We start from the raw sequence: 27,178 nt of genomic DNA, 5'->3' as shown, positions 1-27,178 counted from the left end.
ATAATATTGCTCGTAGCTAGCTAACGTTGCCAGGTGATGGTAAAGAGGGTTTTTCCACCCCTGGATGAATATGAAGCATAATAAACTAAAGTCATAATAAACAACACTGATAAAGATTAAATGTCCTTTTTAAAGGCAATTGAAAAAAAAAATAAATCAAACATTAATACTCATTAAATTGTATCCTAATAATTGCATGTGCAGGCTTTAGCACTGTAAATTCTAGTGTCATCCATCAGCACTGGGAAGATCAAAGTTCTCCAACCTCTTCTATTATCTGTTCTCCAAAGGCAGGGATGCACAGCCCTCTTCCTTCAGGCATGCTGTGCTCAACAATTCAAACTGTTCTCAGCAACTCAATCCCACCGCAGAATATTACCGCTAAATGAGTCCAAGCATCACTGTTGAATTTGTGACAGCAAGAGCTGAAGTAACTCCTGCTTGACTGCTTTCCTTTGCAGCCCCATGTCAGTGCCCACAGGAAGCCCAGGGGTCTTAGAGCCAGCAACCCCCTGGGGTGCAGTAAGTCAACAGAATTAAGGGGTGTGAAGTACAAGTACTAACCCCAAGGCTCCTGGAGTGCAGCCGTAACCCACTGCCGTATTCAGCAACAAGACTCACACAAATGAGTTTCTCCCTTTTAATCAGTCTTTTGTTAAAAATCCTACAACTGGTTTACATGATGCGGGTGAGTCTCTGATAAAATTGAACTGTTTTAATTTCAGGCTCACTACAGTAGGACCTGGGCACAATTAAATACACTAAAACCAAACTGATAGACCCTGCCTAAAGAGGCAATTAAGAAGACTGTCTGATCTTAGCATGGGAGGGAAAACCCAGTTTAAGGTGAGTTAAGTTGGCACTCACAGCCTCAACATGTGGAAGTGTTACTGAGTCTAAAGTTACATAGATGTAATGTCTAAATCTAACATGACTCAATCAACTTCATTGCAGAGGTTGCAATACAAAGTATGACTTTGTTGATAATAAGAGGGAGCATACTACAGTTTAAAGCACATGCATCAGAAGAAGCCTTGTAAGGCTTACATCCTTATGTTCATAACTCAGTCTTTTTTTTAGAAGTACATGAAGACAAACTTCAAGTTTAAAAAACAGAAGCCACCACACATATGTACGTACACGCACGCACACACACACACACACACACACACACACACACACACACACACACACACACACACAGACACACAGACACACAGACACACAGACACACACACACAGACAAATCCTTTGGGAATTAGTTCAGTCCTTTCTATAGGAATGCACAAATTCTGATGTTATGGAACAAAATCCTCTTTACTGGGTATACAATTCGAGTCCTTCCAAATGGCCCTGTACGATAAAGAGCTCCCAAACTGACTGGGGGTGGGCAGAAGGGTCTGCCCAATGGGAAAGAGTCTCAACTGCACTGAGTGGTGGCTCGGATGGTGGTCATGATGGTGGAACTCGGCAGCAGGTAGGAACTTGAAAACTGGGTCAGAGTTCATAGTCAAACTTGTACTCCTGGGCCAAATAGATCCTGCGGAAAACGAGGGCAGCTAGGGCGAGGGAGAGCAGCACAATGAGAACAGCTGAGCCTGTGTGGCTGCCGTCCGGCTGCGCTGCTGCTGCTGGGAATGCCGGGAAAGTGGGCCGGCGGAGTGGCTGGTTTTGTTGGCGGTTCTGGTTCTGGGCACGGCGTTGCCGAGGGCTCAGGGGGCGGGAAGTGGGCGGGGCTGCTGGGACCGGAGCTGCTTCACCTGCAGGTGCCGGGGCTGTTTCAATCTGCCAGAAAAGGAGATGAGGTGAGAAACTGAACACAAACACGCGCGCACGCACACATGCACACAACCCCTTATAATAGGAACGAGTACAGACAAAGTGGGAGCAAGTGATATAGACTGAGCAAGCATGAGAGAGAGATATGGAGATAGAGAAACTGAAAAAGAGAAGCTGTGTCCTTCAGAAGAGCAATGACTTGAAAGCAAGTACACAGAGGTGTATGTAGATGAATCGTTCACAGAGAAAATCACTTATTCGAAATCTAAATTCCACATTTTACTGAAATGAAGGGTACATGGTTACTGTACGTCAAGCCTCAGTGCTGAAAAGTGACAAAATTTCAGATTCTGGATGATTTTTCAAGTATCTCAATCTCTTCACTAAATAGTTTCATCTTGGATACAGGGTTTTTTTTATGTCAAAGTATCATGTCAAATGTCTACTGTGAATACATTTTTAAAGTTTCAATACAATAAGTTTAATAAAAATAATTAAATACAACAAGTTAAGTAAACCTTCCCTATTCACACAAAGTATGTCACTGGTTTTACAAATGTGTTGCAAACAAGTGACTGATTTGCAAACAAGCAAATAACATGCAGAAAATATTATACAGAGAACTGAAGTGAGTGAGCCACAGAGAGAGAGATTCAGATTAATCACACACACATACCTGAGAGATAAAGAGGGGAATTGTACAATACAGTGCACATAAAATGTTTCCAGACCATTTTGTGTTTTCCTCATTTTAGTACACTTCAGGGTAATTTAAAATAGACTGAGCTATTTTTTTTTCTTCTTCAGTCTACAAACAATGGCATCATTTTGGAATGTTTTGTAAAAACTGAAATACTTCATTTACGCAGGTGTTCAGCCCCTGCATTTAGTATTTGGTTAAAAGCAATGACAGTCACAGGTCATCTTGGGAATGATCATACAGGTCATCTTGGGAATGTTTCTCCCATTCTGCAGGTCAGAATGATTTAAGCACAGTCAAGTCAGAGGGGGAGTATCGGTGCACAGTTATCAACAGGTCTCTACGGAGCTGCTGTTTGCTTCAGGACTGGACTCTCAAGGAACCACTCCAGGACTTTCATATTTCCTCCACACCCCTACTGTGTTTTTTGGGCAGTGCTTTGGGTTTTTGTCTTGTTGAAATATAGACCTTCACCCTAGCCTGACATCTTGGGCACTCTGGAAAAGGTTTTCACTCCAGATTGCTCTATATATATTTCTGTAGCCTACCTACCCTCCATCATGACTAGTCTTCCACTTCCAGTCACAGAAAAACATCCCCACACCATGATGCTGCCCTCAATGTGTCTGACTATATAGATGGTATTTATGAGGTAATGTAGAGATGGAATTCCTGATGGTATTCAATGCTTGATTTCCTCCATACTTAGCACTGAGTTTAGTTACAAACATAAATATTTCAATCTTGGTTTTATCAGACCAGATAACTTTGCTTGTACAGGTTCCTCCAAACTCCAGGCAGGCTCTAATGTGTCTTTAATTGAAGAATAGCTTACATCTTGCCATTCCACCATAAAGGCCTGCCTTGTGGAGCTCTGATCTAATGACTGTCCTTCTGGAACGTTCTCCCATATCCACAAGGAAATTCAGGATCTCATCTTGGTTACTTATTTGACCTATACCCTTTGTTCTCAATTATTCAGTGTGAGTGTGCCTTTCCTTATTATGTCCAACCAATTCAGTTAGGCAAAGGTTGACTCCAATGAAGTTATAAAAGTATTTACATCAATAGAAGAAGAATGGTTAAATTATAAAGTGTCATTAAAAAAAGGTTTGAATACTTATGTAAAAGTGATTTTTCAGACATTGATTTTCAGTAAGTTTATCAAACATGCCAAAATAAAATTTATGCTTCGTCACTGTGGAGTACTGTGTGTAGTGGACTGAATCCATTTTAAGATGACTCTGAAACATACTAAAATGTGGAAAACTTGAAGAGGCCAGAAAAGTTCTGTATACAATGTACACATACTTAATTTCTTTCACCTGCCCATAAGACACACCTGCAAAACACACAGATAAAACCCCCATAAAATTTCTACCCCTCTCCTGCTCTCCATCTCTATTACACGGTTTGCATTCAGTCTTATTGGAAGCACATCCATTCTGCTCTACAGAGGATAGCATCGATTCCTTATTCATGAGGCCCAGTCCATTTACACTTTCTTCTTTCAAAGAACACAAGGACTAGGCTGGGGTGGGTAATGGTGCGGTGTGTCAAACAGCCCATAAGTATTGGAAACCCGTTCTGCTGGGCCAGTGTGTGGTAGAAGGGGTCAAGTCTTTAAGCATGAACCAGCCACACCCACACACTGATGATTAAACTGGAGCGGAGATGTCAGTTCATTGTGTTCAACTCAACTTTGCTGTTTATTAACAGGGTGGATGGCTATGCTAGACTGAGCTGCCAGAGCAGTGTCAGTGAAGAACAGTAAACAGGAAACAGAAGCGTATTAACCTATAGAAAAGGGGTGCATCACATGAAGAATAAACATATATTGCAATTATATTGACACACACTGTGACATTGTGATATGTTTTGCAGTATATTTTAAAACGTAGTGACCCTTTGATGTGATATTAAAGATTAAAAAAAAAAATCACACTGAAAGACTTCAAGAAGTAACATCGCACACACACACACACACACACACACACACACACACACACACACACACACACACTTCTGCTCTTGGTCAGTTAGAATTAGAGCAGGCACTAGTCTCTAGAGCCATTGCCAAATTCCCTTTCTCTGCTCTTGCCTTTCAGGGAAAGGTCTCTTGTGGCACATGGTGAGTACCACTCTGTCATCCCTACGCTCTCCCTCCCTCCCATTTCTCCATCAGAAGTTTATGCGGCCAGCGCCACAGATTAGAAGGCTACGAACTCCCAAACTCTTTCTACATTATGCTCTGTGGCACATGGTGCAATCCATCCACTGTGCATTAAAAAGGATAACACCACTGGATGTTAATTGTTTTTAACATCATTTACAGTGAAGGCACCCATAACCTTATCTTCCAAAGGCACAACCTAGCTTTGTTCAATTTATTAGCAAATTCCCAGTTGGGTACTAATGCCTTTTTTCAGCAAAAGGTTTAGCACAGAAAGCCTGATAGTGTTCTAAAGTTAGAAAGCCTTCATTTGGACAACATGTGTCAATGTCAGGTAAATTCTTATTGCTGTTTAAACAGGATGATCAGACTGGATTATGCAACGGATTATCTACATAGACAGCTAAAAATACACAGGTATTTTATATTGAAGAACAACCAATGAATAAAAAATAAATAAAATAAAAATCAACCATCCCCCCACACTCTCCATTAGTCTCGCTGTGTCACTTGTGCACTGGGTAGAGCATCCACGTGAGGGCAGAGAGGAGGGTATGATTCAATGTCCAGGCTATCTGTTATATAAAACAATAAGAGAATGACTGCTAATGTTAGCAATAGTGCAGTGTTTTCTCTCTCCATCTCTCTCTCTCTGTAGTGCAGACTGACCTCCAGCTGTGCACACACTGTCTGCTCAGCCACTCACAATCAACTCTTTAATTTAATGAGTCTGTAAAAATGCAGGTGAGGAGGAGGGTAGTGTGTGGAGTGAGGCGCGCGTGATCTTGCCACGGCTGAGCGGGAATCTCCCGCTGTTCTGAGGAAGAAATGAGTAATCCTGAGACTGCAGGAGCACTGTAGGGTGCTGCTACACAAAACACTTCACAGGCTGAGGGTGTATGTTTGTGTATGTATGTGTGTCTTATACCAAAGAGTTTCTATTGTGAGAAGTACATGATAAAATATGAGTGCTGGATGTTGAAATTGTCTGCGTGTGTGCGCGTACTTTGGGCAGTGTATGCACAGTGATATGAGCGCACATAATGAATAATGCAGTCTTTGTCTGATAGATTTTTAATCCAAAGCCTTTGCTAGCTTTTGCATGCAGAGATTGTCTGGACTCACCTGTTCGGCCTGGGCTACCCTCTCTTCGTTTTGGCCCCCTGATGTGGAGCTCTCCTCTCCATCATTCTGCCGATCAGTCTCTGATGCTTTATCCCTACTGGCCCCAGATGTGCTCGACTCAGCCTGCACAAACACAGTACACACACACACACACATATATATATATATATATATATATATATATATATATATATATATATATATATATATATATATATATAAATCTTTCCATATCCATTCCTCTCTGTTTCTAAAAAAGAGAATCCCATTACTGTCTTTCTCCCTGTTTAGATTCTGAGTAATAGCAGTGGGGTGGTGAGGGTGGAGATGGGTTACTGATGACAATGATGACAGGGGAGGTGCTAATCTGTGTGATGTGGGAAAGGCCATACAGATATTAGTGTGTGTCTGTGTGTGTGGTGTGAGAGAGTGATTGTATGTGTTAATTAGCGAGTTAGGAGTGAGTCAATGTGTGTTCAGTGATCAGGAGTGAATTGGAGTGCATCAGCATGCATTTGTGTGTTGTGCATGGCTAGTGGTTTTGCATGTTTTTTTGGAGAGTGGAGGTCTGTACCTTAAAGTTGATTTGCTGGGCTAATTGCTGAGCCTGGGGGTCAGCAGGTCGATGGTCACTGTTAGGAGAGAGTGCCAGCAAGGCCGTCCGCATGGAGCAGCCACACATCTCACAGCAGAAGTCCTGAGACCTGACACACACACACACATATAAATATAAATATACACACACACACACACACACACACACACACACCAACCCACTCACAAGAGAACACCTTTTGCAAACATTTTGCATTTTGTGATTGAATCCACAGACATTCAGATTACAGAAATGAGAGCACCTAGACTTGCTGAGCCACTGTGTTCAGTTTCATCCACCCAAACGCTCAAAGCCTGCTGATAGGATTAACCAAAAGGGCAGGCTTCTAAAAGAGGTAGGCTTGGGGAAATCTGGAGCTACATCAATAGAAGTACTGTCATCAGTCATCAATAAGAAGCCAACTTCAAACTCTCAGCATTTTGCATCAAAGGCCCTCTAAATTACTCCACACACATTATTTGGGATGGAACGCAAGTTAGTTATCTGTCCCAAAGAGACAGCATCTCTCTTCTACCAGGACAGAAAGGCTTAAAGGTTGTTGAATCATCTAGCTAAACAAACATCAGTATGAATAGCAATATAACCATGTGTAAATTTGTGTGCAATGACATAAATGCTACATCTTCCACAGCAAGACAGGTTTCAAAGAATGTAGGCAGCAATAAGAATAAGAGAATGAACACAGTATGAGCAACATTGAAACAAGCAATGTAATGGGGCCTGAACATCTTCAACACATCTACACTTCAACTTTCACATGTACCACCTATAAAGATACAGGTGGCCACTTACAGGACAGGGAAATCAAATATAGCGCTTAGTGGATTTTTTTAATCCTATGACTAACCAGTCCAATGACTAATGGTCATTTGCCAACATAGGCTTGTTAGCTTGCATCCAAATAAAGTTATATCAGCTGTTATGTGTACTTGATGATAAAAAAGCAAATTTGTACACAGTAGGCCAAATGTTATATATTATTTAAAATGCTAAATATGTAATAATTTAAACTAAATTTTACTGGCTTTGTCTGTCATTTCAACATTTTGTACATTTTGAAAAGAAAATCAAAATGAGATTATAGAATAAAGAAATTAATAATTTAAACACACTTTAATTATAACACACTCTCATGAAGTCTATAGTTATGCTGATATTACCCTTCACTGTAAGGTAATGGCATGGCCTTTAAGACCAGAATAGTTATTTCTCCCCCAAGGAAAAATGAAAAGGTCAGGTCAATAAGGCTATGTTAAGAACTGGGAAGAAAGATGGCCCCAGACTGAAAGCTTGGAGCACAATTTCAAGATGCTCCATGGCAGGAACAATGATGCAGGCAGGATCTCTTGGTGCATCTGGCAACTGGACCGAAGAAACAATCTGAAGTCATTTTCGCACAAACTACATGATGGTATCATGAGGCCATTGGGAGCATACCATTCTGAGTTAACCCCCGTCCTAGTGAAGGTAATGGGTGTGATCCTGAATGAAAGGTGGATTTGTGACAGACACATGGCATGTGTGACGCATGCAGGCTCCAAAAAGGAGAGGACAGTGTGACAGAGATAGTAAATAGGTGTTCTGGTTGAAAGATTTGAATATTGATCCCTTTTTGACATTTTGGTGTTTCTAAAAGTATCTTTCTCATGACAGGGAGATAGCATAGGGAATGCCAGCTTGGATTTGTTTGTGCCCAGTGTCTTAGATTGATCTGTGCATATTTCCATCTGGGAGTACATTTGGATTTATTTAATTATCCAATAGTGGTCCATTTCATGTAATTTATCTCTAAACCATCTTGACTGAAAGCACTGAATTCTATAGATTTGTTCTATAACTTCAGTAATTGTGCAGTGTTAAAGGTGGTTAAGAGTCTATACAAGAGATAATGTAAAAGGAGTTTAAGCAGAATCAGATCCAGCCCATGGTCCACTGGCCCAGAAGAACTTTTATAACCTCAGAGGTTTTATGTTGCACGGTGACAGTGGAAGCTTGCTATCTAGAATACTGTGAGACTCGTGTTTCTGAGCTCTGACTGTTCAAAAGCCTCAGTGAAGCTTGTAGTAAGCCAAACCCATTCCAGGATGAAGACCTTCCTCATGAAGACAAAAAAAGCCTTATAAGAAAGGTTGTGTGACTGGTGGGAATAAAAGCAATGGGATTTTACTGTGATTAAATTAATATTCCCTGTATTTTGGGGCTGTCTTTAAATAGCTTCACTTCACTCATAAGCATCGTGGACTAGATAATCAAAAAACCCATCTGGATTTCACTGTTACTGCCAAAGACACATTAGTCTCTTTGGCTTCAGTATCCAGAGATGAATAATCTTTCACTAAGATGTCACTACTGGCAACTGTCTGAGTGGTGCCACACTCCATAACTAGAAGCACAAAGGCAGGAACCAAGTAGGAAATATCCACTATTTTTCAGACACATAAGGACCTTCATACTTAGAGATATTATGGTCAAAAACATGTATGTATGTGTGTGTGTGTGTGTGTGTGTGTTTCTTTATTTAAACAGGGTGGTTTTCCAATCGCCCCATCATATCCAATCTCCATGTGTTAATTGGATGTCTTTGCATTGAAGACCTCCATCTTTTAAGTGTTAATAGCTAAACTGACTGTCTTCTGTCATTGGTCCAAACTTTTAACTATAGCTCCTTTTGAAAAATAATTTAAAATACTGCATGCCCACACATGCTGGCTCAGAAACACTCTTCGATAATGACTTCCCAAATCTCTAGACACTGATCATGGCACCCGATGCACCATGACAAGCCAACGGGCCAAGATATGGGTTGAGCTGCATCTAATAATGTGCACGTTCACTGCAGTGCACAGCGGACACGCGTCAAGGTCTCTAGCTGTGGTTTCAATTCTCCTCTTCTCTCCCGGGGCTAAAAAGCTGGCAGTTTTGGAGGCTCTCGGTTTTCCTGGTAAAAGTAAATTCAGCCAATCGTTCTAATCACCAGTTCTGTTTGTTCCAGAAGAAAGCTCTGCAGAGGATGATGGGAGATTAATGACGCAGGAGATCCAATGTGTGCGCACACAGCTGAGATATGTATATATAAATAAAGGGGGGGAAAAAAAAAACACTTTAAACTGCTCGTCTCAGATGCTAAAATAAGATAGTTTAATGCATCAAATAGTCAGTCCCAATTAAAGCTTTTACTTGTTTTTGATTAAAGATCAGATAAATGCGGTATTTATGTGGTGTACAGTGTATGATGTTCAGCAGACAGGAGGGGAAGATTAGAGAAAAAGAGAGATCGAGAGAGAGAGAAAGAGTCAGAGATGGAGAGAAAGAGCAAAAGAAAGGGAAGGGGGGAGAGTGAAGGAAAGAGAGAGAGTGCACTTTACAATTGTTCTAGGGCTAAACAAGCCAGTAACTATGAACCCTTGTCACTTCCACACAACTGCCTCGGAGGCTGGAAGCATTTATTTATTTTAAAGAGCATAAGCTTACGACAGTGTAGAGGGATTACAGTGTAGGTCATCTGATTTGCTTAGATACTGGATCACTATAATATCTTACTGTAATCATTTTATAATAAAAAAAAAAAATCTCTTACACAGTAACAGCAGCTCACATATGTTCACTCTCAGACTCAGGATCCATTCAAAGTTCAGTGTATGTTCACGTTTCAAGGTTTTGCAAGAACCCTTTAAACCCTGGGGCTCACATGGAGACCAGAACCGCCATTTCCCTCAGTGCGGAACGCTCCAGCTGAGCCACTGAGCTTCCTGCCACCGCAGTAAGGGTAGGGACGGTTCTGTCTGGCCAACAGAGGGATGAATGGCCATATCCTTGTGCAGCAGGTGAGCATTCATCACAGTGGTACTGCGCCTACCTCGCATCAATCTGGCAAGCAGAGCACAGCCCTGGGGCGATCAATCAATTTTTTAACACCTAGCTAAGCATATTGGAGAACTGGGGGAGTTTCTGAGATAACATGAATTGTCCAAAGATGCTGGAAGAATTCAAGCATTTAAATAAAGTCATGTGACTGGACCTCACGAGATTTGCAGCTTCTGGGTAATAAACCCTCGAGGCTGTGAAGGCCTAAAGGAAGGTTCATGACATGAGGACTGCACCCAGAACCACACGCTACATGCCATAAATGGTGCCAGTGTACGAGTGTGTGCTGTTTATGATTCAATGACTGTTTCAAATATCTTTGAAAACTACCAGATCAGTACACAGCATGGGAGGTGTAACCTTTATGAGGAAAACAGCAAAATCATTGGCAGGAAATCTGAATGGCTTACTATTTTGACATACTGTTTAGTATTGTAGTGTGTGGTTTTTGAAGGCAGCCTAGGACTTTTCCGGCTGTCTGCGCCACTTCTACAAATCAGACGGAATCAGTGCCGTGAGGGTACACCCACAACTGTCACTTATTATGGCAGCAGCTGTGCGGGGAGGCCTGTTCTTATCCGTTTCAGCTGCTAGTCCACACTGCTTTTATGCCACACTTCAGCTCAAAGAAGCATTTTCTAGTTATTATTCTCAGTTCTGGTCATGACAGTAAAAGTTTCTTTAAAACAAACTGAATTGAAGTGAACAGGGGGTAGGGTGGCTTATTTTCCCAGAGGCGTCAAAGTGGTAGGGATGTTTTAAAAATGTAACATGCAAAGCAATTCTGCATGAATTAGAGAGCATTCAGGATAGGCTGGGGAGAGAATGAGAAAGAAGGAGGCTCAAAGACAAGTGAGTAAAGAGTGAAACGGAGGCAAGTGGAAAAAGAGAAAACAGGGAGGGCAGACTTTAATCTGAATTGTCTTACTTTTTGGCGAGAGCTCTTCTTTCCTCAGGGGTGTAATCAAGTGATCCTATCGCTCCCTCTCCTTTAGTTGGCATGAAACCTATAATCGCTATTAATGCTGTCCGGACTGTAACACAAACACACACACACACACACACACACACACACACACACACACACACACACACACACGAGTCATGACACGTGGTTCAAAAGAGATCTGCCATACCGCATTACACAACTGTGGAACAGGATGATGTCCGTCACGGACAGCAGTACACACTGTGGCGCTTAGCACCCTGGTTTAGTGTGTGCGCGCGTGTATTACATAACACCATGTAATGCCTTGTCCACCGCATCTAAAGGAGGACTTGTACTGCAGGCAGCTATATGGCTGGGTGGCGAACAAAGACTGTAGTGTTACAGTTTAAAGAGGGACCACAAACAGAGTCTAGCGAAATATGGGGTGATGCTCCGCAAATGGTCCAAGCCAAAGCCGGATTTATCCCCGCGCTGATGGAAAACACAACCACGTCGTCAAACAAGGCCGTTGGTATTTCTTCCCAGTACCAATTAAATCCCACATTCTTGAATGTGTCTGCTCTAATACGCATAATTAAATGCACAAAGGGCTCGATAATTAGGGTTGGATGAGAGGAGAACAATGACGCAAACAAGCTCATGGTAGTCATCACCCAAGGGCTGGATTCCACAAAGCCCAGACATCAAAACATTTGACAGCAAGCACAGGGGGGGTTTGATAAGAAATGGTGCCAATACAGGTCATGAATACAGTGCTCAGCAGTGCAGAGGTGTGCCCCGTCACTGCAGTAAAAGACCCACTGACTGGACAGAAACATGCGTGGGTGTGGTTGTCCCCTGACATAAGCGACACAGCAGCAAGCTTGAGTTTTCAATTGCTAATGGAAAATGAAGGCATTTTTCAGAATTGTGAATTTGGGATCAATCGACTGATCGATCGATCGATCTATCCATCCATATGAATGAATATATGAATGAATTAATGATCGGTAATGATAAGATCATTCAAGATTACTCAAACTATTTCCAGATAATGTTTTATCAATTCTAAATAACTATCACTGCATTTGTAATTTGCTTCTTTCAAGAAATAAATACTTCTAGGAAGTAAAACTATATGCCAACAGGGTAAGAAGTTTTCATTTGATAAAATATCTAGAAACAGGTTAAATAAAATTTAAATCAGAAATATAGCAGGTGAAATAAGTTTTGAACACGTCATCAATTTACTAAATAAATATATTTCTAAAAGGTGCTATTGACATGAAATTCTCACCAGATGTCGGTAACAACCCATCCAATCTACATATGCAAAGAAATCAAACCATAGATGTCCATAAATTAAATTAAGTTATGTGTAATAATGAGAAATGACTCAGGGAAAAAGTATTGAACACACTTACTGAAATTTATTTAATACTTCGTATAAAAGCCTTTGTTAGTGATAACAGTTTCAAGACGCCTCCTAGTCGCATGCATTGCTCAGGTGTGATTTTGGCCCATTCTTCCACACAAACACTCTTCAAATCCTGAAGGCTCCTTCTATGAACTCTGAACTTCTTTCCATAGATTTTCAATTGGATTTACAGAACCACGGAACCTGCAGTTTCCTTGGCTGTGTGTTTGGGATCATTGTCTTGCTGTAATGTCCACCCTCGTTTCATCTTCATCATCCTGGTAGATGGCAGATTTTCAAGAATGTCTCGGTACATTTGTCCATTCATCGAAGTGTGCCAATGCCATATGCTGGAAAACAGCCCCACACTGTGATTTTCTCACCTCTAAACTTCGCTGTTGGTATGGTGTTTTTGGGGTGCTATACAGTGCCTTTTGACCTCCAAACATGTTGTATGTTATGGCATCCAAAGAGTTCAATTCTGGTCTCATCTGACCAGACTATATTCTCCCAGTATTTGACAGGCTTGTCTAAATGTTGTTGAGCAAAATTTAAATGTGCATCAACATGTTTTTGCTTCAGCAATGGAGTCTTGCATGGTGAGCGTGCATACAGGCCATGGAGGTTGAGTGTATTGCTTATTGTTGTCTTTGAAACAATTGTACCTGCTGATTGCAGGTCTTTCTGTAGCTCTCCAGAAGTGGACCTTGGCTCTTGGACAACTCTTCTAATAATTCTCTTCACTCGTCTGGCTGGAATCTTGTGGGGAGCTCCTGGTTGTGGTTGGTTTATGGTGAAATGATGTTCTTTCTACTTCTGGATTATGGCCCCAACAGTGTTCACTGGAACCTTCAGTAGTTTAGAAATTCTTCTGTAACCAATACCATCGGTATGTTTTGCAACAATAATGTTGCGAAGGTCTTGAGAAAGCTCACTGGTTTTACCCATCATGAGATGTTTCTTGTGTGGCACCTTGGTAATGAGACACCTTTTTATAGGTCATCAGTTGAACCAGCTGATATTAATTTGCACTAAGTGGCAGGACTGCGTTCTAATTACTGATAGATTTCAGATGGTGCCATGACTTTCCATGGCTTTTGACACCTCTTTCTTCATGTGTTCAATACTTTTTTTCCCCTGAGTCATTTCTCATTACACATAATTTATGGACAACTATGGTTTGATTTCTTTGCATGTATGGATTGGATGGGTTGTTACCGACATCTGATGAGAATTTCATGTCAATAGCACCTTTAGAAATATATTTACTTAGTAAATCGGTGACGTGTTCAATACTTATTTCACCCGCTGTATATAGTGCCTTGAATATGTTTTCACTTGCTGAGACAACATTTGATTTGTTTAAGGAGAAATACTGTTATCAGTGGGGGAACAATGTTGAGTGAATGGATATAGAAATTTCCAGTGGATACATTCATGTGCTTAGAATGAAGCCAAAATGTAAAAATAGCACTGAACCAATCACTGTTCATTCTAACTGGTGCCAACTTTGCAAATCTCTCTCTACAGCTGCTCTTGTAGGTGGTATAAAGAGGCAGCATAAACTGGAGGGTAGAGGGAAAAAGAGAGCCAAGTCAGACGTCCCACGAGTCATTTTAGAACACAAGGCACTGACATAAAACTTTGAATACAGTACCATAAAACAACAACAACAAAATAAATAATTAAAAAAACAAAAAAACAAAACAAAAACAACCCCCACAGCTTTTAGATGCCAAGGCTACAAAGCACACAAAGAACACTCAGAGAGATTTCAAACATAAGGTGTTAAAAAATACAGCTCCATGTACTGTATTCAAAGGCCTTTCCAAGTCTTTAAATCCACTTTCGAGGTTGATTTTCTAACTCTGAAAAATACAGCTGCGAGTGGTGGATAATAATAATATATTATTATATAAACCCTCCAATAATGCAAGAGGATCCTAAGGGACAGAAGCCCTTTTAGACATGCTGGGGTTTAAAATATAAATCTGTTTGCATAATTAAACACAGGCCTTTCTCAAAAAAAAAAAAAGGATGTGAAACACATACAAGAATATTGTGTGGATGCAAAATGCTTAATGCAGAAATTCTGCTACTGACTGTAGTCTGGCGTCCATACTTAGAAGGCAGGATGCAGGTTTACTGCATAAGGACCAACATGCTGAGAAGGTTAGGGGAGTGTGTGGGTGCAGGGACAGGGAGACATTCTACGAGCAGAGAGGGACGCCTGTCCTGTCCCACGTCTCTCCTGGGCTCCTTCAGTCTAATCAATTACGAGCAAGGAGAAAATGTGCTAATAGAACAATGTGGAAGACGCCCATGCCTGAGGACATTAGCATGCCGACTTCATTTAAATTTAAATGAACCCCTTAATCCCTCATTTGCTCTCTCCCTCTCTTTCATGTACCAGCCGAGCATGGAGAGCTAGCATTATGTTTAGTCAGGCTGTTGGTGCTAGCCCAGAGTGAGTGTGCGTGTGTGTGTGCGCGCACGTGTGTGTTTTGCCAGGGGGATACCCACTGCTCCAGGAGGGCTGCCAGGTCTCAGGGTGATGGCCAGATATGCTCAGACAGATCTTTTTCCCGACTTCAAACCTCCCATTGGGCTGAAAGGGAATTCAGCACTGATTAGAAACATGGCAACCTGTCACAGCAAAACAGAATAAAGGATGTGGAATGATTAGGGGAAAATTAAGATGGAAATCGGATTGATGGTGAAGGGCAAGGAAAGCAGACACTGATGTCTGAAAATCAAGAGGACTAGACAGAAGAGGCAACATAAACTGCCTAAAATGCTGGAAGGATTCAAGCATTCACGCAAAGCACAAGACAGAAGAGTGAGGCAGAAGCCCAAATGAAATAGTGAGGCAGAGGACCAGAAGAAAGAGGACCAGACAGAGGAATGAACAGAACAATAGGCTCATCCTTGACAAATGCAAAATCTATAAACCAAGCAGAATGAAACAAACAACAATGTAGTCTAATGAAAGAACTACCCCTATACACAGGTAGTAAATTTAACTGCATGAACGACTCTGGTACTGTGTATGCTCCTCTAAAGAAGCCCTACTGACTGTCAGAAAGGAACATGGGCCTCCCCACAGACAAATTCACATTCTGGGGTGCAAAACTTAAAATAGCTTCAGATCTCTCATCATGTCAGGCAGTTGCAGCCAGGGCTTTGAGGTCTTCATGTCCTCTTCATCTAATGTTGCCTACTGTCCCAGAGAGGGCAAAAATCGGGAATGGGAGAGGCAAGAGAAAGTCATACAAAAATGGTGTGTATGGGGTAATCGACACAAGAGGTTTTGGTATTACTATCTTTCATGATTTAATAATTAAATAAGAAGGGCAGCACTAAAGCTATTTCAGTGACAACAGCGTACTCTTTGGAGAATTTTAGTTTTACTCTAAACATGAGTGACTGAACTACACCCCAGATCCATGAAGCAGCTAATAAGAACCTAAGACTTCTGGAATTTATAGAGATTACTGTGCCTCTGATATCACTGTGTATTCATAAGATTTGTTAATTTCTCTGAAAACATGCAAACGCCTCAACATGAAGTGGCAGGTTTTGAGGTAAGCTGTTCCTTTCAGGTTGGGAACTGGTCCCTGGGGAGTGAAACGACTTACAGTGAGGAGGATGATGCTGGGGGGCTTCATCGGGTACTCGGGGGGGAGAACGATGCGGCCGTGGTAGATCCCACCATCGAAGTCTGAGTCTGGAGGCCCGCGAACAGAAAAGTGCCACTCAAAGAGGTTGTCCTGAAGGGTGATACAGACATGAGCAATCAGCATCTGACATTACCACATGACGATCTGTTAACATGTAATGCTATGGAACACTCAGGAGGATTGAGAAGTTTTCTATATTTCAAACATGTTCTTAAATGGTTGTTCAACCTAACCATTAAGGAATAAAGGACACATTCTTGTATGCAGACAACTTTAACAGGCTTATTACATTTACAGCATCAACCAGTCTGAAGATATTTGCTGGATGCAATGCCACCCTGACTTGACAGAATGACAGTGACCATTTTAGTAAAGGTTGTGCCCAACCGAATGTAAACTGATCCATGTTAATTTACTGTCATTTGTTCTTACATTCTGCCATAAAATCAACATTGTTTTTCAACTTTACAAAGGACTGACTACAATTTATTAATGTTTTAATGTTTCCCATTTATTCAGAATAAACCCTGTTTGTCAGGCAGGCTGAATGTCTGTCACCATGCTCATATGTGCAGTGTCTGTGCTGCTGGTGAGAAACAGCCAGACTGGGATTCATGTGAGACTCACCTCCAAAGGCTGGGCGTGGTAGTGCTCTGTGGGCTCTCGGAGTTCAGCCGCCTCCTTCATCAGCCTCTTCACAGCTGCCAAACAGAAAAACACCCACATCAAGCCAAATGAGCTCCTCCGCTGTCCCAACAGCAAACTGACTGCTTGTAAGCTTAGATTTATGCTCAAAAGATTTACATTCTACACTTGTCAATTCATTTATTGGCTGTTATATTTAACAGGAATCATGTGCTTACAATTGTTCCATATTTACTGATTTTGAACTGAAGATGATCTGTTCAGAAGTATTTACTTTTTTGCAGTTCAACTGCTGATTTATTCTGTTTATCTCTGCAGAACTGTGGTAAGCTGAGCAGAAAAGCAGAAGCTGTGGTGACAGCAGAGCATCAAAGCATGAAGAGAGGAAAACACAGCCACACACACACACACACACACACACACACACACACACACACACACACACACACACACACACACACACACACACACACACACTCTCATGGGTGCTCATGCACACGCGCGCGCACACATACACAAACACATGCAAACTGCACTGTTCATAGATTAATCCACCTGGGGCCACTCTGTACAGAGGCACAGAGGACACAGCGTCCTGACTAGCATTCGGCCTAAGCAGGAAAGTGTGACGGAAGCACTGGAAAGACAGACCACTGATGCTTTTCCAACTGTCAAAGCCTTGGATACTTTTATCACATTTCTCAAGGGAAAAAGCTTGCTAGTGAAAAGCTGGCCAGTTAGAAGTCTTCCTGTCCTAAAAATGAACAATCCCGGTACTGTCACAAACACTTTAAGCATTTAAAAACAAAAAGGAGAAGCTGCAACAGTAGTATAGTAGTGAAATGTGGGAAGATGCGAACAAAATAACAGCAACTGGATACTGATACAATTACAGAGTGCAACATGGAGCACAGATACAGACCAAAATTTGCATCTGTCTGAGTCCCTCAAAGGAACAAGACATGGTTTGCTAGTTTCCAAATGAATGAGTCCTGTGGTGTAGGATCGTGATAGATGTATGAACGTGCTTGATTTAATGATGTCTGAGGTAACTACTTTACAAGCCTGGGTATTACAACAGCAAGTTTTGCCTGTTCACAAAACCCATTTAAGTCAGATTGACACCCCTGCTTGCCTCGTACAAAGCAGGTTGTAACCAACATCAGTCATTAAACTCCCCATTACACAACAGCCCATCCCACCTGCTTCACCCCCTCCCCCTCTCTGTAGAAGGGTACAGTAGACGAGGGGCTTAAAAGTGCACACTCGTCTTTTCCTTTAACAACAGGGACTACAGCTATAACTGAAATTGGAAAATAATTGACAAAGTGGAACAAACTTGTTATCACAATGAAATTGCTTCTCGAATTAAACTGAATTATGAACAGGGAAAATGCAACAGAAGTGAATTCAGAAGACACAGAGAGAGAGAGAGGAACAGACCAAGAGAGGGTGGGAGTGTGGGACAGATTGAAGGCAAGAGGGTAAGAGAAAGAAAGAGATGAGACAGAAATACAGAAAAAGTGGTGAGAGAAAGAAATAGACTGCCGCCTGCCAGTCAGAAAAGAAGAGTAAAGCAACTAAAAAGCCAAAAAGTAGGAATACATATGTTTTATGTTTTATATAAAACACGCCTAGAATCCGTATAGCCAGTGTGTCCAGCGGTTGGTAATGGGGGGTTGACGCTGCACATTCCCAACTTCAAAGAGAACATACTGGAATAGCGAGTGACATTTGCAGTTCTGTTCTTGGATCCAACCTGAAACATTGCCGTGCTGCAAGGCGGGAGCGTTGTTGGCCATAAAGACCAACAGCGCTCCCCGGCACCGACATGAACGAGTCTGGGAAGGCCTGCTAAAATCATCAGACGACTCCTTGATTCTTGCTGCTATGCATTCACACTTCACAGCGTGGAAGCTGTTTTCATTGTCACAGTGTGAGCGTTGTGCGGCAATTAAAACGGAGCAACGCACTCACGCATTCTCCGGGGACTACGCTTACACGCCACGGGTAGCGGGATATTAATGACAAATTACGAAACGTGTTCCGCAAAAGTCGCGTCGAGGCACGCTCGCGTTAATGAAGAAGTAAAATTGCGCCCTAATTACCGCGCTTAGATCGCTCAGAAAATGAAAAAGAGAAGTGAAACGCTTGAAATAGAAGCGATGCACAGCTGCGATCCGCAGTTTTCACTGCTGAGAACTTTCCGCTGTTTCGGACAGTCTGTAACCGCTGACACAGGCGGGGCGGCTGTTATAAATGGGCTAACTAGTGAGGCTAAGTAATAGCCAGCAGAATAATCTATCATATTTTTTATATATCGTATTATTTGCTGTTAGGAAATGCCTTGAAGCAGGTTATTTTGGATTCATGGGCACCCAAGAACAATAACACCACCTAAAGGTCATACCAAAATGATGAATTAGCCATAACGGGCTGATTTGATCTAGCCCCGAGCTGTAGCCTATCTGACAAGCGTGTTGGACGTATTACACATGAAATGCCCCCTTAATTAGATATAGATTTGGTCCATTTTTTGGCCTTCCACCTTCCCGCCGTCTGCATTCAGTAGTCTATTCTTTGAAGTAGACAGGCCTTTAAAAAGAAACACAATGACTATAACAATGTTGGAAGTTAGAGAAAATACATGGACGACCATAGCAGTGAGCACGTGGTAGCCGTTTTTCAGTTTGTTCACGCCCAGAAAGGATGGCAAATTCTTAACTAGGTAGCTAATGTATTTCGTGTAGGCTATCATTAATAAATAGCTGAATGATACAGAACACTGGGAATGATCGCAATGTATTGATTAATAAGGCTTAATTAGTGAGCAATAAGTAATGTATAAATTAACATGCCCCTGTGACGGAGCCACTTGTCCTAGCCAGGCCGCCCCCCCCCAAAAAAATGGTGCGATTCTTCTCAAAATCCAACTCAGATTATGATGGAATAACCTGGGGCGCAAAAATAATCCGGCTCCCAAAGCAAAGGCTAGAGTCTTATCGCGTTATCCGCGTTTGACAGAAATCAGAAATGATTAGGAAGTACGTCTTTCCCCTGGCTTTTCACCCGTTATTACTGAGTGACGGCGGCGATGAAGCAATAATTTGTCGAGAAGACGATAAAAATAGACGTGTCGCTCCTTATCCGGATCTGTCAGTTTAAAAAGAATGTCACGGGGACGGTCTACTCGCCTGTTTATTCACTTTTGTGTCAGGTGTTTGTATCAGAAATCGTTAGGTTCCGGTGAGATTTTGTTATCTCACCAGATTTTGTTCACTGGTGAATTTGTCATTATAATCTGAATAAATGTGTAATTAATATTCGAGTACATAAAGCATTTTTGGAACGGCCCGTGGGAATAGGCAAGCGCAGAGTTTAACTGAAGCTGTCGCAATATGCCGTTGGTGACCCCAAGATTATCATATTCATATCATTTTTAAAAACAAAAATCCAGTCTACGTTGTACGAACTCCAACATTGTTATAGCTCATTGTTTTTTTCTATTCCAATGAAACGCGGAAACGCATTCTCAAGATATTGTTTGATTACTTCTTGTGATTACCAACACCGAATCTCAGGCAATTCCACTGTCATTATAAGCAGTACAGTGTTAATTTAAAACTGGAATCTTTCAAACCGCAATAAGACCAGTTCTGAGTGCGCCTTGATAAGGAATGAACAACACAGGACACGCCACCACCCTCAGTGGCGCTCGTTGGTCCGTAGTGTTGAGTAAATATGCCTGGGGGAAATGACCATAATTAATTTGTACCGCATAGCTGAAGCCATCAGTTCAGTTACGCTGCTCAATGTATTAAAACTGCTGAATTTAATATTATAGTTTGGTATATGTAGCTGACTTCTGTCATATTCAGCCTCTGAAGAAATCCACCCGTGCACTTCAATCCCATTCCCGTGGAATTAACTGCAATTTGGAGTTTCATGTTATCTATGTAATATGGAACCCAAGTATCCATTTTACTTTATGATATTCAAGCTAATACCATCCACCAATAACCAATTTGTGTATTTATTTGGACTCTGGGTATTTTGTTGTTTTCTTGTTTTTAAAAAAAAATTTTTTTAGGCACATCAGTTATGAGGTGTGCTTTTCTTGTGGAGCAGTGGAGCAATTTATCATAGCCTATCCTCACTCTAGAAAGAATGAGCATCCTCTGTGCTGGCACACTGGATCAGTTTGGCCTGCGAGCTATGACATCCATGTCCACACACACTGGACTGCAAGAAAGAGAAGAAGACAGGGAGAAAGAGGACCGGAGGAGATCAGGTCCTCCAGGCTCTGAAGCACAGCAGGAGTCTCTCACAGATGCAGTCACATGTACAAGGCATGCTGGGTAATGAGCACAGAGAGACAATCTTGAAGGCCTTTGATCAGGAGAGGAGAAGATGGAGAGAGGGAAGGAAGGGGAGGGAGCGAGAGAAAGAGAGCAAGCGAGAGAGAGAGAGAGAGAAAAAAAAAGATTGCAGAGAGAGAAGGCAGACAGAGACAGGATCATCTGGAGTCGTGTTAAGTGGAGTGCATAACAGAGGCTGCCAATGGCTCTGTGGGAACTCATCCAGACACCAGCATGGATGCCTGGGCATGCCCAGTGCTGGTCTTCGAGCTCCTTGGACCAGCCTTGCCCAGACAAAGGCCAGAGAGGAGTCTCGCTCCAGGACAGCAGAGGAGTTGGAGAAACTTGAGACAACCCTGCTTAAAAGTGACCATACAGTTGCCATCACATGAACTTGGCATCCCAAGCAGTTGTTACTGAACCATATATATTAGGCTATGATATGTTGCAGAAAAATTCAGCATCATGCACCATGTGGTAAACTAAATGTGGATAAAACAAAGGTCGTGTATATATAGAAAGTAGGATAAGAATTGCTTCAATGTGTGTCAGAGTTTTTTTTTAGGGTGATAAACATGCAGCAAAAATGTAGGACTACAATGTGGGACTGTGCAATGTGGCATGCTGTTGTAGCACTCTGAATTCATTATGAAGCCATACTAATATCTCACTCAGCTAGGAACCTTTTCTTAAAAGCATGCCATTTAATCATCATACTCTAAAAACAAAATGAGAGGTGAGAAGACAGAGAGAGAGAGCGACACACACACACATTAAATATTTGAGCATGTGGGAGCTCTAAATCGGCTTGGTCTTGAAGCACCCTCACGCCTCCATGTCCTCTACTTCCTTGTCTTTCTTACCTTCCATATGTTTGTGTTTGCTGAGCTAGAGGCTTAAAAAGGACCATGAAAGAGAGAGCGAGAGCATTCCCTCCTCTTCCTGTGATCCTCCTAGCAGCACTGCTTTTTTTCTCCCATGCCCGAGTGGCTCGGCTCTGCCTGCTTAGGCCGCTTCACTCGTGGGTCAGCCCCCCCCCCACCTTTTAGTCTCAACACAACTCCATCTTAATGGCTCCCGTGCAGTGGCGGTAATGCAGCCAAACACATTGAAAAAACAGCCTGCCTAACAAGAAGCTGTTGCAAGCTTCGTTTCTATTAGGAGATACCAGTCTACGCCCTGATACTGCACCTGCAAGGGCCTAACCTGAATCTGTGGTTTCTTTCTAATTAGGTTAATCTCAATCTTTTTGGCACACACTGTAAATATGCAGAGCAAGTACGCTGAATAGTTTCCAAGCTCAGTAAATGACAAGCGCAGTAAATTTATTTAGCCACAGTTCCTCCCCTTGCAAATGTAAGATGACTAAACCTCAAGTCGGATAAAGTTTATATAAATTTACTCCACCTTCAGAAAGCTGAAGCCCCTACCATGCACTCTGCTTTCTCACTCTCTTTGAGTCTAACTAACCTAACTAACTATCTTGCAAGTTAAAGTTCTCTAGCGAGAAAAAACCTTGTACAGTATAACTTGCATTTTTGGGATAGCTCTGCTTAAGGCCTATATAAAACTGTGCCATCAAACTGAAATGTTGATTGCATAATTTCTACACATAGATCAATATACTGAAGTAACAGATTCTATGCAGATCTAATTTGATTTTATAGATTGTACTCTCACACACACATCAAGGCATCTCAGTGACACCTTTATATTCACCTCTGTTTGAGTAGCATAGTAGGCTGCAAGTCTGTGACAGCGATATGTCAATCAACTGTGGTTTGGTTGGTTTTTTTGAGCAGTGATTCATCATATTTCTGCTGGGGTTTTTTTTGCATGAAAATGAATGTTTGCTGAATGTTTAACAATCATTTTGTATGATACAAACATTTTCAATACTCTATATATTCCCTGAGTCTTTAACAATTCCTAGATTAAATGTAGCCTTTCCTCTCATTACTGAAATGTAACACCTCTCTATGAAGAGCTCGGTCTAATTACTCATACTGGAAGTATTAAAATGTGATGAAGCCAAACTGTCTGTGTGAGGCATTCCCAGAAAATTCCACAAGGTGACACTTGGACAGAAAGAGAGAAGCCCAGTCACCAATGGCTTGGGATGGGGGTGTCTGAAACTGCTCTCCCCACCCCCTGTCTCAGTGATACTGTCTCTACAAATAGCACAATCCAATCTGACTACAAAGTTCCTGCCTGCTTATTCTCCTGCCTGTATATTCTCTACTCCCCCCCCCCCCCCATTCATTCCCTCTCTGTGCCAACACCATCTGTCAAGAAATGGTGACATGTTTAGGTTCCACCTGCAGTTTGGCCCCTGGCTCAGGCGGTGGACAGGGTGCTTGGATGCTCACTGACCCCTAGGGGAACAAGCCATCCATGAAATCACCTTACATATCACTCACGCTCCAAGGACAGAAGTGGTTAATTTACAGGTGTGCTAAAACACGGCAGCCCTCAGCCCTATGCACATCCTCATATACTGAATGACACCATTACAGTGTGCTGTAGCAACCTTTGTCCCCCTCCAGTGGGCAGGAGCAGGCCGCCCAAGATGGTGAACAACAATGTGTTAACTTCATTGGCAACAACATACATGTTTTGATGTTGTTACTCCAGGGAAGCTATCATAATTTTAAAATTTACCTGAGCATGATTCGATCTGATTAACTGAATATGTAAAAAGAGAAAAGGGGATGTGACATAACCGTTTTAAGATGCGCTGAGAAACTAATTGTTATTTCTGAACTGTTATTTCTGAGCTCAGTTTGTTGCAAAGGAATAAGTGAGATGAGTGATATAGAGAAGAGCATGTAAAATGCCAAGTACATCTGTGTAATAGTATTAACAGGGCTACATAAGTGATCTTCAGCTGAGTCATATTGTGAAACATCTGCACAAGTCACTAAAGTAGGAAGTTAGAAGAATGTGATATGCAAATAAAGGCAGTTGAACGATCTTGTAAATATTCTGCACATTCAGTACCTGCTTCCTGTTTGCACTTTATAACCAGCCAAATAATCACAGAACTTCCTGGTGGCAGCACCAGGTCTCGTAGAGACTTGTTGTTAAGCAATCAACACAGGCCTTAGTTCATGCTTCAATGACACAGGACATGTGGGCGATTTAAAAAACACCTATCTAGCTACCTTTTCGCGCAATTTTAAGAGGGCTCATTTCAGATTTGTACGTATTCAGATTAGCCAATCCGAAGATCTCAGCGATTTACAGGGACAACCCAGAGGTGAACTAAACACTAAAAAAGACTTGGAAAAACATATTTTGTATTTTCACTGATAAGTACAAGTGAGCCACAACAAAGGAACACCCCGGAACTCTAATTTCATTGGATTTTTATCCACAGTGCTTTGTTTACAAACACGAATTAGGTCGACAATTCACGAAATAAAAAAACACGACACAATCGACAGTTCACGGACCGGTCTGAGAAGTTAGGCACCTGTTTCTAGAAAAGACCATAGAGAAATAATACGGAGCTGCACGACAACATGATTTAAACTGTAGTTTCCATGTTACCCAAGAATTTCAAAATTCAAATTATACTAGACAAAAACATGAAACAGCGAAATAGCAATAATTCTTATTAGGTTATGATTAAAATGTGCGTAGCAAATCGTATTAACCTAGCTAACTATACAGCGTTATACAAGCTATTCACACCGGCAACCTAGCTTGTTAAATCACACCGATATAACTAGATTAGCTAGATAACTGTCAAAAAGGTCAGCATTTTCAGAAGTATAAAACCATCATTTAGTTTGTCCAACATCACAGCTGACCACAGCTACAGCTAACTAAGATAGTCAGCTAGGTTAGCGTTAGATATCCAACAGATACATTCAGGAAACGTTAACCTAGCTAGCTATAAGATATAGGTTAGCTACCTAGATGTCTTATACTGTGTACCGTAACGTTAATTACTAAAACATTAACTTTGGCTACCGAATTAGACAGTTATCTAACGCTCGAATATGTTAACTGCATATCTGGATGCTTTGTATAATTCAAACTAGCTTGCACCGACGGGAGTGAGGGGCTAGTTAGCTTAGCTAGCTAAACAAACAATAGCACAAACTGTATAATTTAGCTTGCTAGGTTAGCTAACGTTGAAACCGGAAAGTCTGGATTGTTTACTACAACGCGTATTATCAAATGGCATTTCATACTCCGTAACAATCTTTTTGGCTACCTGGACTCTTGAGGTTGTATTTGTTCTCCATCTCGATGAGGTATTTTGCTTCCTTTCTGCCTAGACACAGCCAGCCAGCTTTCAACTGCTGTTGTTAAAAATTTGTCAGACGAATGGCCTGTTAACCTAGCTAGAGGTCGGTTTTCCGTCTACTCTTTCAGCTAACTTGAGCTCTTGTCATGTCCTATCGTCGTATCGGTTTGCAAAATCTGACGTGGCAAAGTTTGTTTTCCTAGTTTCGAGCGGCAGCATTAAATTACAGACTGATTTCAGAAAGTCTCGCAAAACGAAAGCAACAGCTCATCAATTTTTGAATAATAAAACTTTATTTGAAAGCGTTATAATATAAACGTTATTCGGGAACGATATGTGTTCACTTATGTAACTAATTATATCAAAGTTAGGATGGCTACTTTTATAACCCCTAATAGGAGGACGGGTAACACTACTGTTACCAACTTAGTGACTTTGTAGTATATTTAGCGCCTTTTCAGAGCTCTTAGGGACTTTTTAAAAAGGCACCTAGCTAATGTCCGTAGTGATTTCTGCGTCTACTGTGTTCAGAAAGTGTCGGAGAAGCGTTCGCACGGCAGACAATGTTTGTGTGCGCGGCTTTATCCTGAGTGGCAGCTCAGCCGTGGCAGCTCAGCCGTGGCCTTTACATACCGTTATCTATCTGTTAATCATTCTCATATGTTTCCATCATTTTGTATTTGTGGCACTGTATTTGTTTTCCGAATTATCAGATAAAATGTATTCTACTTCATTACGTGCATTCTATTAAATTAGCACTTTGTTATAGTTACAATTCCAGTATTTTAATCAGCATGAACATACCGTTATTTTGAAAAAAGTAAATTTCTTTTGTCAGACAATATCGCGGTTATCTGAATTTTAGCAGTGTAGAGCAGCAGCTCTCAAATGACTGATGGTTAACATGTTAATAGGCCGCGTTTCAGCCACTATTTCACGTCCCGTTGTGTGACAAAAGAGACAGAAAATTATGTAGACTAAATCAGAACAGCATTATTTTGATTTCGTATTAAAATATACTGTATTTTAATAAGAGCTGACACCATCTGATATTAGGCAGCATGCAAATCCGATGCGAAAACCTCACAAATATGCTAATCAGCTGTAATGATGTAGGCTACTCTGGAGACATTTAGCCGCTTTGCGATACGACTTTAGCTACTTTCTATTAAAGGTAATTACCAACATTGACCACTGCACGCAAAATTAAAACCCATAATCTAGCTATCTTGCTAAGAGACCTGATCAATTTGATCTAGAAATCTGCAATATGAATCAATGTTTTACTCAGCAAACTCCATCTTCTTGCAGTGTTTAAGTCTGGCATAGTGTACAGAAGGTATTGAAATTAGTTTTTCCTATTCTTTGTAAGGAAAGGATGTGCTGAATGTGGAGAACTAAAGCTGCTTCTTTTTCATGTTTTTGCACTGCTGTAAACATCCTAATTGACTACCATTCAGTAGACTTTCTGCAGTTGGCTAGGAGGTGAGGTTGGAGGCGATCTGTTAAACACAATGAATGAATGTATTTACTTTTGACATGTATTTGATTCAGTGACACAATGAATGAATGTATTTACTTTTGACATGTATTTGATTCAGTGACACAATGAATGAATGTATTTACTTTTGACAT

General features: G+C 41.4%; 1 protein-coding gene across 1 annotated transcript; it reads right to left on the bottom strand.

Annotated features, from left to right (window-relative positions):
• Positions 1–626: 626 nt before the first annotated feature.
• ube2j1 (ubiquitin-conjugating enzyme E2, J1) lies at positions 627–25,825 on the bottom strand. The gene is made up of 8 exons (XM_035529213.1): positions 25,511–25,825; positions 16,910–16,983; positions 16,241–16,372; positions 15,126–15,210; positions 11,186–11,291; positions 6,352–6,481; positions 5,778–5,900; positions 627–1,785 (listed from the first exon to the last, which is right to left on the bottom strand). The coding sequence occupies exons 1-8, from the start codon at positions 25,539–25,541 to the stop codon at positions 1,498–1,500; spliced, it is 969 nt and encodes a 322-aa protein (XP_035385106.1). The 5' UTR covers positions 25,542–25,825; the 3' UTR covers positions 627–1,497.
• Between the last annotated feature and the right edge of the window lie 1,353 nt (positions 25,826–27,178).

Source organism: Electrophorus electricus, chromosome 8, assembly GCF_013358815.1.
Source record: "Electrophorus electricus isolate fEleEle1 chromosome 8, fEleEle1.pri, whole genome shotgun sequence".
NCBI lineage: Eukaryota > Metazoa > Chordata > Actinopteri > Gymnotiformes > Gymnotidae > Electrophorus > Electrophorus electricus.
The sequence above is the reverse complement of the archived record's forward strand: the minus strand, read 5'-3'. Positions and strand labels throughout refer to the sequence as shown.